The following is a 9,577-nucleotide window of genomic DNA, read 5'->3' as shown; positions in this document are numbered from 1 at the left end:
CAAACTACTACGTGTATCATTACATTATTCTGAGAATGGCACACAAATGTAGACAAATAATGGCAAATATAAGTGCTTTTTGCCTCCAAATGTGATGTCGACAGTAACACATAAGTGAAAATTTTAATCTGGGTATATTGGGTTTGTACAGCTTCTAAGATTTCAAACACTCAAAATCCAAAAGATGAAACATCCTACATGAAACATTATAGGCTGCTTTTCGTAGAAATAAATAATTGAAAATCGTCTCAGGCCCATTTTTTCCTCTGTGTTTACAACCCTGACCCTAAGCAACGTTAGACAAAACATTACTCAGAGGGTCACAAGGAACATTTTAAATTGTTTTCTTATTAGTAAATGATAGAGGAGCTCCACAGCTGAATTGCAGATGTCATTTGAAAACACATTTTTCCCTGTTCAACTATGGCTAGATAGTAGTATACAAGCTATCAGACCATTAGAACCCAATACAAATTTTTCTCCACTTGTTTTTTTATTTGAACATTTTTAAAATCACTCGCCCACTAGCCATCCCCATGCAATTCACATCTTTAAGAAAAATCAGATTCAAAAGTTTTAATGTCGCAAGGTCAAAGGTCAGAATGTGTCCATCTGCCCATGAGCTTAGCTCTTGTTTTTATTGCACTTCTAATGACGAAACAAACAGTTATTGAATACACATCCATTCTTTGGCACTGCTGGCACTATAGTGCCTTTCCATATATAAAATATAAAATTAAAACAAAAAAAAATAGATACAAATTTGAGTTTTTTGCTTTTTCTTCTTTGCATTAGATAGTATGATCAATTTTATGAGCAAAGCTAAGATATGTTTCATAATGACTTTTAAAGGTTTTTGCTCTTTTCTTTCTCCACAAAGAAAAACTGTTATTACGATTTCATAATTCATTTAAATAAAAGCACCCATGAAACCAATAACAACCATTTCAACGTGTAGAGTGTAAGCAGACTAACAGTTAGTTTGCTATCTCATCTGTTACATTTTCTCTTTAAATGTACCTCATACAAAATACATTGGAACAGTGTGCAATACTAGTCTTTTGAACCCAAAACTTACCTTTTTATTATGGCTCATCAATTCACTAAGTGAATCTACCATAATATGGGTGTCTACAAAGACTTGTAGATGTAGTCAACTTGTAATACTAAGTTTATCTGCAAAGTACCAAAGAAAATGATAGGCATCAAACCAAATGATAAGGCTACACAAACATACAATATTTTCCATTGTTATACTTGCTTTTTCTCAAGATGGTTTCCCATTATATTCCCAGGGTTCACTGAGCTGACGCTCACCCTTGTACTGTTTGAGGTAGGCAGAGATATATTGACCACTCCATTGTCCACTACAGATTCACCACTCTCTTGAGTTTTAAAATATACCACATAGAATATTGGTAGGACAATGCCAATGAGTAACATGGCAACTACAGCGTTCCACCACTGGATCCCCCAGTCTGCGCCATAGCTGCGCAAGTGCTGGCTTCTCCATCCCCATCGTCTGGATACCCTGGAATCACCCGGAAATACCTCTTCTGAGGGGTCTGTGCTTTGGATCAGACGCTCAATGTCACTGTCCACTTCTTTAAGGTAATTGGTGAACTCCTGCACCTGAGGTCTTCCCGAGAGGCTCGCTTCAGCGCTGTTTGATGATGCTGCGTCGTGGGATGGTCTTTGCTGGGGATTCCTGAGCTCAGAGTTGGCCTCGGTTAGCAGACTATGCTTCTTTACAGGGATTTTGATGGACTTCAGTGCATACATGTCCTGCTCTTGAAAAAGGTTGTTCACTCTTTTTATGTCAGCCACCTGAAACCATAGAGAACGATTATTTTTAAGGACCTAAATCATACAACATATACAATTCTGCACAATGTAAAAAGCACCTACACAATCGAACTAGATACCTTGCATCCATACTGAAGGGCCAGTTTGCTGAGATTGTCCTCATGGGAAATGTCCCGTTCTAGCAAAAGCATTTCTCCCACTCTTTCTCTCTCCTGTGAGGATGAATCTCGGCTCCGTGGCCGGAGCTCCATGACATTGAGTTCCTCATCCTCAGATGACGCTTCCGGTTCTTCTTGTCTGTGTCTGAACATGTACACTTGGCCATCCGCACTGGCGTGTACATCCACTGGAGCCTGGAAGGCTCGAGGGAGAGGATCTCCACGCCTCATCACTGCAACTACACAAATTTCTAAAATAATTAATATGGCCTTACATTTACACTACCGCTCCATTTTTTTTTAAAAGAAATTAACACTTTATTAAGCAAGGATCCATTCAAATGATCAAAAGTTATAGTGAAACAGAAAAAAATATTATGGTTTCCAAAAAAAAAGTTTCTTGAGTGCCAAATCAGCATATTAGAATGATTTCTGAAGGATCATGTGACACTGAAGACTAGAGTAATGGCTGCTAAAAATTAAATAACTTTTTTTTTAACAATAACAATTGCAATAATTTTCCACAATACTGTTTTTACTATATATTTTTTATCAAATAAATGCAGCCTTAAAATATTTCTTTCAAAAAGATTAAGAAATCTTACCAACCCCAAACTTTTGGACGGTAGTATAGGTGTTCTTTTTGGACTTTTATGGCTCATAAGTTATTTTTATTATTAGAGATTTATACTTATATTGATTTTAGCTTTTTTTTTAATATGAAGGTCACATTAAAACATTATTGGAAACATTTCCCATACCTTCATATTTTCATATAATTTAATAATACTTATACCCTTGTCCCAAAACCTCAAACCAAAAAAGAGAATATCACTTGTAAATGGAATATTCTTATTGCAATCAAGCAGTAATTTTGTCAAATTATGCAAAAGGTGTGAAAATATTATTTAATTCTCTGTATTTAAGATACATAAAACTTAATAATGCTATACAATTAGCCTTATAAAGACAAAGGTGTTGCATTTTATTCATATTTAAAGGGTAATTTCCATCACTGTTATTTTCAATACAAAATGCTATTAAACATAACACATTATTTAGATTGCTCTGAAAATAGCATTGTGGGAATGTTCATGACTGCCAGAAAATTAATGTATCCTGTGTTGCATGTATATGTTAGAAATTGATTACTAAAATAAATAACCTATTTAGGGTGTGATACGTGTGTTGTTGTTAAGATTGAGATTAAATTTATTTTCTACAGGACCACAAGTGCCCATAGTTGAAAAGCCATGTTAGTTGAATAACCATTGCAGAGAAACAGCAGTCTAATCTGCAGTCAGTTCATCATAGCAGGCAGAGATTCATTTTATATTAAAAATAGTTCCTAACAAAGTTAGAAACATACTGCAGAATGTAAACAAAACAAAACAGTGCATCATTGTCCATAATTATACATCTAACGTTACTAGACGCAGTGGTACTATTTGTACTTCAGGAAAATCAGAGTTGAGCTTAAATTATATTATTATTATCTGTAACTAACGTAACCAACCGCAAAAACAGCGGATCAGCCTACTGTCTAACACCGTTACATGAAATAACATTGTCTGAAGTTTTTCCCCCTCCCAAATTGCACAGAACACAATACAAAAATCAACAAAACATACCTTACATTTGTTAAGAAGAAAATGGAGTATGTGTACAGTAAACACTTAACGTTACAAAGGTTACAGTAGCCGACACATTCCGTTAATTTTACGGTTTCAACTTCGAAGTTAAAGTCTGATATAACTGAATAATTTTCCCAGTTGTTGATGTGAATCTGAATAACACTCACCTTTCTAGACAAAAACAGCAACATTGTGCCGACAAAAATATCCCAAAGTGTCATTTTAGAAACTTCATACCGCAACCGAGTTTGATAGTGCTGGCAAGGGATCGAGTGTTGATTGACAGGTCCCCGGGCCAATCAGCACCTCGAAGAAGGAGAGTCCTCCACGCCTTCTTTTACATAAGTGGTTGTGTGAGCGTCACGATTATCTTTTACTGTCTATGCTCTTTTGGCAGATAATGACATCTTTGTTTCTAAATCAAAATCTCCTGTCAGGCATTTAAAAAGTAGCCTATAATGGTTAAGTGACATAGTGGATTATCTGGATTGACAAATGGGGTTCCTAAAGTTTCTCTCAATCATGTAAGGTGTGGTTGAGAATACGGAGTCTCTTACTACGTGTCACGACAGGATGTTGTAATTGACAGAAGGTGAGACCTGTAGACGTAATCTAGTTGTGATACACTTCTGCCTATCACTTACGAGGAGATAATATACATATTTTATGGCATTTTATCATCAATTGTTACTAGGTTATAGGCTTTCTTTCTTTCTTTCTTTCTTTCTTTCTTTCTTTCTTTCTTTCTTTCTTTCTTTCTTTCTTTCTTTCTTTCTTTCTTTCTTTCTTTCTTTCTTTCTTTCTTTCTTTCTTTCTTTCTTTCTTTCTTTCTTTCACTGACTGCTCCATGTTGAAAATTATTACTTCAAAATATTAGGTTACTCCATGTTGAAAACATCTAATAATTTTGTGAAATACGTAGGCCTAATTCTTTGATTCCCAGAAAGCCAGAAAGTTCAAAAGTACAGCAATGCTTTGAAATAGAAATATTTTGGAACACTGTAAATGTCTACTGCTACTTTTGACATTTATTATTTCTACACACACACACACACACACACACACACACACACACACACACACACACACACACACACACACACACACACACACACACACACACACACACACACACACACACACACACACACACACACACACACACACACACACACACACACACACACAGAGAGAGTCATAGGCCTACAGGTTTAGAATGACATAAGGGTGATTAAATGATGACAGATCTTTTTTTTTAACTATCCTTCCTTTTAATAAATAAGAAGAACATATAATACATAAATGCATAAGTATGACATATCTATAGATATGCAAACCTACAGATCACCCTGGAATAAATGTGCTGGCAGTGCCTAAAGTATCTTTTCAATCAGGCAGCATTTCTCAGCTTGACCTCGAGATGGCGCCAAATATCTTCAGTAGTTTCAAACCAATTTGTTCAAGGATGGTTCACAGTAATGCGTTTTAAACCTCTATTTGCCAAAGGTCCATGTCCCTCATTCACATCCTTTGTCAGAATATTCTTTGTCAGCATCAGAGGAACTTGTCTGCCCCAGTCCAGGAGTCAATTACCATGGCAGGGCTGTGTTAGAACATGCAGTGCTATTGAGGTGCTTCTGATGTGCTTCAGGTCGCCTTGGTCACTCCTGCTAAAGCACAGGTCAGCGCTCAGGCTCAGCGGTTTATGATGGAGGACATGAGCCTGCCGTAGTTGACCCACATTCGGACACTGATGTAGGGAGCCCTGAGTCATTTGTCAGTCCTCTCTAAGCTCGACTAGTGGGTTTCGTCTGAGCAGATCCCTCTGATAGCCACGGTTTCCACAAAAACAATAAGCAGCACAACTGTTTTCATTATCATAATAATAAGAAATTATTCCTGAGCACCAAATCAGGATATTAGATAGCCTGGGTAAACCCAGACAACTTCCAGCAAATTTAGATTTGCTCTGAAAGTTAGTCTGGCAAAGAGCTCATTCAAGCCCATTTCCAATCCGTCAAAATCAAAGGCACCAATCAGAAACGTCGGGGCGGGCTTTACACGATGACGACAGCACTGGGATTTTGAAGCAGATTTTGTAGCCTACATTACAAAGATGGATGCCGGCGTCGAACATCACTCGTTCCAATCAGCTATCGTGTCTGTTTTAAGCGATTTGAACGTTTCCTTCCTTCATCGCTCTGATTGAACGCATTCTCATCCCAAGGCGTCATATACTGACGCTTTTGCCAAAGCCTACATCCGACGCACATGGCACCCTTTAGCGTCAATATAACACGCTTCGGTTATGGGTAGGTTTAGGTCTGGGGTAGTGTTAGGGTTAGACCACTAGGAGGCGCCATATATCTGCGTCTCATATTGACGCTAAAGGGTGCCATGTGCTTTGGCAAAAGCGTCAATATATGACGCCTTGGGATGAGAACGGGCTGGTTTTAGGTCTATCCGCGACGTCCGTTGGTGACACCCCTCTGGAAATAGTTTGTCTATGACGCTTTGCCAGACCATAACTCAGTTACAACTGAGAATGGTCTGGTTTTAACCAGGCTAGATATTAGAATGATTTCTGAAGGATCATTTGACACTGAAGACTGGAGTAGGCCTAATGATGCTGAAAATTCTGATTGCATCACGAGAATAAATTACATTTAAAAAAACAAACAAAAAAAAAACAGTTAAAATAATATTGCTTTTTAATATAAACTTTTTTCCCCCAAAAACAATAAAAAATAAAAATAAAACGTTTTTCCCCGACATGTGACGCTGATCTTGAGCTGTGTGAAAAAGTCAGATCTTTTCAAATCCAACTAAGACGACTTATGGTCCAGGATTTGATAGCCTGGTCCGCAACCTGGGTGTGAACTCTCAAATCTGAATACATTTTTGAAATTCAGTGTTAATTAACATCACACATTACTGTGTAGGAGCAAATGCCTGTCATAATTTAATGCACACTGTGTCTTACCAGACAAAATTATAATGAACAGACCTGTCTGATACAGGTCAGATATTCAAAAACTTCAGATAATCAGAGGTAATCAAAGAGGTGAGCATAAGAATTGTCAGGAAATGTATTTCAACAAGATATGTCATTTTTTACTTTTAGAAAATAAAAATAATAAAGCTTGCAGTTTCATCAACAGTCTCTTAGAACCAGCAGTGCTTTAGTTTAAGTCATACTTGCAATATATTTAATGAAATGGGATTTTTTTAGTAATTATATAACTGCTCACTGCTCAAAGCCAATGACAGGCGAATATGCCATTCACGCACCATAGTAGGCCTACAGTTAACCTTCCCCGTGCAATCCTTCCAAGAACTGGGCATATGTGCATTCTCAGTGGCAGATTACACAGACGACATGATCTGATGAGCATACAAGCTGTTATCTGGGTCAGCGCTAGTCTCCAATTTCACGCCCTGAAACATCCATCATATCTGTATTGTTCATCTCCACGGAGTTTACTGACCTTCGCTTCTTGGCAAAAGCAAACTGTCACCAAATTTTCTTGACCATTTCTATATGTTAGCTTGTATGTTTAGCATGTGTTTTGAGGTGTAGCATGCTAATGGAGGCACGACTGCAGTGGAGCCTGAGCTAATTGAAGCTTTGCATATTTCACTGCTTTCCACTCCTATGAACTGTTGACATTTAACTGACCCCATGATTTATATATAGCGTGTGTGAGCCACTTAAGCTTTTAATAAGTAAAATTATTTTTATATATAGTATGTCATGTATTACATTTTACCATCCACTTACAACTAAATTACAACACAATCCTTCCAAAATGAGCAATCAACTGACCTTCAGTTGACCCCATATGGTGCTGCAAATAAACCGTAAACACAGCACTTAACTACAGCTGACCTATTTTTACATAAATGTGCTGTGAGAATTTTAACACTTCTTTCTGACCCGAAAAACATTTTCTTACCATAAGTTAGTTTTATGTCAAGTAGATGCGTCACTGATTTAAGGAAACAGATAGCAGCTGGACGATACTTTGTATCATCTTGACAACATCTTCGTCCAATGCAAAAACCTCCCTGAAGGGGAAGCAGGAGCAAATGTGACAAAACAAAAATTAGCACAGAGCAGCACATCATATCATTTACATCACATTCAGATGCAGGGTGCAACTCTGAACACGGTGCAACAGAGTGGCATAACATGCTGTGTTTCTGGGCCACCGAGCAGCATGTCAAACTGACAGAGAGAACAAAAAGATGGAGAGAGACGCAGAGAGAGAGAGAGGAAGGTCAGATGCAATGTAACAATGAATAATTTGCGGATAGTATGGTTGAAGACCAACATAATTGCAATCGTGATATATACATGATATATACTATATCTGTCAATTATATATGTATTTACTCATCTACCTACATAGGCACACGAATATACAGTATATACAGTAAATATATATATAAATAAAGTATATACTGTGTGTGTGTGTGTGTGTGTGTATTGATAATGATACTTAAATTAGCCTAGGAAACATATTATATTGTAATTTAAGTATTATTGTCATTTACACACACACACACACACACACACACACACACACACACACACACACACACACATTCTGCGAAACCCAAAATAAGATATTTTGAAGAAAGAAAGTCATACAGGTTTGGAATGACATGAGGGTGATTAAATGATGACAGATATTGTTTATATTTTTTTTTAACTATCCTTCCTTTTAATAAATAAGAACGAATTATGAAACATCTTTATTTGACTCCAGAGCAAATAGAAAAGACACTGAGGTAAGAACTTTACAGACCACGACAATTTGTATGAAATTATCAGCTATGTTCTATTATTTAATTTAGGATGCGTTTGAGTGCATATTCTCACATTTTCATCTGATCCGTTTCCACCTCTAGATGGCAGCATAGTCCCTTGTATTTAAAATATATTTTTCTAACATACTAGAGTTTAAAGATAAAAAAAAAAATACACACAAAACAAATCCATTATTTTAAGCTATAGGCTACATATTGCAGATATTGATGCCTGTATACATTTGATCCACATTCTATGCCTTTTATGTATCATCTTATATGACTAAATCTAAATCTCCATAAACCTGGTTATAACAGACCTACACAACTTCAAAGATAGATTTCAGCCAATTACGAAAACACTTAAAAAATTGCATGTAGGCCTATTTAAGAGGGGAAGTGTTATTGTTTGTTTATGCTCGCTGCATGTCCGTGTCCATGTTTCTGGCACAGGTGATTTGCCGATCAGCGTGAGGCCAGTCGTTTTGTCTGCGGGGGGTCATCGGAGGCAGTGTGGGGAAACAAAATTAATCCTCGTGGCTCTAGGTTATGGCAACAGGTCAGGAGTTTATTGATTAAATGTCAGCTACCCAGGTGAATGTGATTCGTAACTCTGAGGAGGCCCCTCCACACGATCCATCACATGATATCCAAAGGAAGATTAAAGGCCTTACGACAGACTAAACACTTTCAGCCCGGATGAAGGTTCTGCCGTCCATCCGTCCGGCCCTCTATCCGTCTGCTCCAGACTTCAAACCTCAAGTCTTTAATGTCAGAACCCATAATCCCACAAACGGCCGGCCGTTCCCTCGAGAAAGGTGCGTGTGCCATCGTCATAAGCGAATTTGATTGACAAGTGTACTTCAAGGCCCAAGGTTAATGGTGTTGACACAGAAACCATTCAACGGGTTAAGGGCTAGAATGAGAGTTCTGAAGATCATGCTCTCTTTGTCAAATTAAACTCTTTGCATTTGGTCCCTGTTGAACATGTGGAGCAGAGCTGTCGGCGGGATGGGCCAAGTTATCCACTGACTCCAGCCGTCCAGAGGATGCGCCGCAAGCGATCGCAAACTCGTATTTGGCCCCACGGCACCCATGGAGCCCCAGTTGGTCGGTCTCTTTACCCTAGAGGTAGGTTCACAGGCTATATGGACTCGGCGGTGGCTC

The 9,577-nt window shown here is 37.9% G+C and overlaps 1 protein-coding gene across 2 annotated transcripts; it reads right to left on the bottom strand.

Moving 5' to 3' along the window:
• Positions 1-1,056: 1,056 nt before the first annotated feature.
• Positions 1,057-3,890, bottom strand: lysmd4 (LysM, putative peptidoglycan-binding, domain containing 4). Of its 2 annotated transcripts, none has more exons than XM_056255572.1 (3): positions 3,766-3,890; positions 1,926-2,215; positions 1,057-1,827 (listed from the first exon to the last, which is right to left on the bottom strand). In XM_056255572.1, the coding sequence occupies exons 2-3, from the start codon at positions 2,193-2,195 to the stop codon at positions 1,252-1,254; spliced, it is 846 nt and encodes a 281-aa protein (XP_056111547.1). In that variant the 5' UTR covers positions 2,196-2,215; positions 3,766-3,890; the 3' UTR covers positions 1,057-1,251. The 2 variants fall into 2 exon arrangements, with proteins under 2 accessions (XP_056111547.1, XP_056111537.1); XM_056255562.1 differs by having other exon boundaries at positions 1,926-2,203; positions 3,766-3,889.
• Positions 3,891-9,577: the final 5,687 nt, after the last annotated feature.

This window comes from Rhinichthys klamathensis, unplaced genomic scaffold (assembly GCF_029890125.1).
Source record: "Rhinichthys klamathensis goyatoka isolate OS25496 unplaced genomic scaffold, OSU_Roscu_1.1 h1tg000005l_1, whole genome shotgun sequence".
NCBI lineage: Eukaryota > Metazoa > Chordata > Actinopteri > Cypriniformes > Leuciscidae > Rhinichthys > Rhinichthys klamathensis.
Note: the sequence above shows the minus strand (reverse complement) of the source record. Positions and strands in the feature narration are given on the sequence as shown.

What these genes read in the sequence shown, in the direction of transcription:
- lysmd4 (XM_056255572.1), bottom strand. Translation starts at nt 2,195, where the DNA reads ATGAGGCGTGGAGATCCTCTCCCTCGAGCCTTCCAGGCTCCAGTGGAT. An exon ending in CCCTTCAGTATGGATGCAAG is followed by an intron (nt 1,828 to 1,925) that starts GTATCTAGTTCG and finishes CTATGGTTTCAG; the next exon opens with GTGGCTGACATAAAAAGAGT.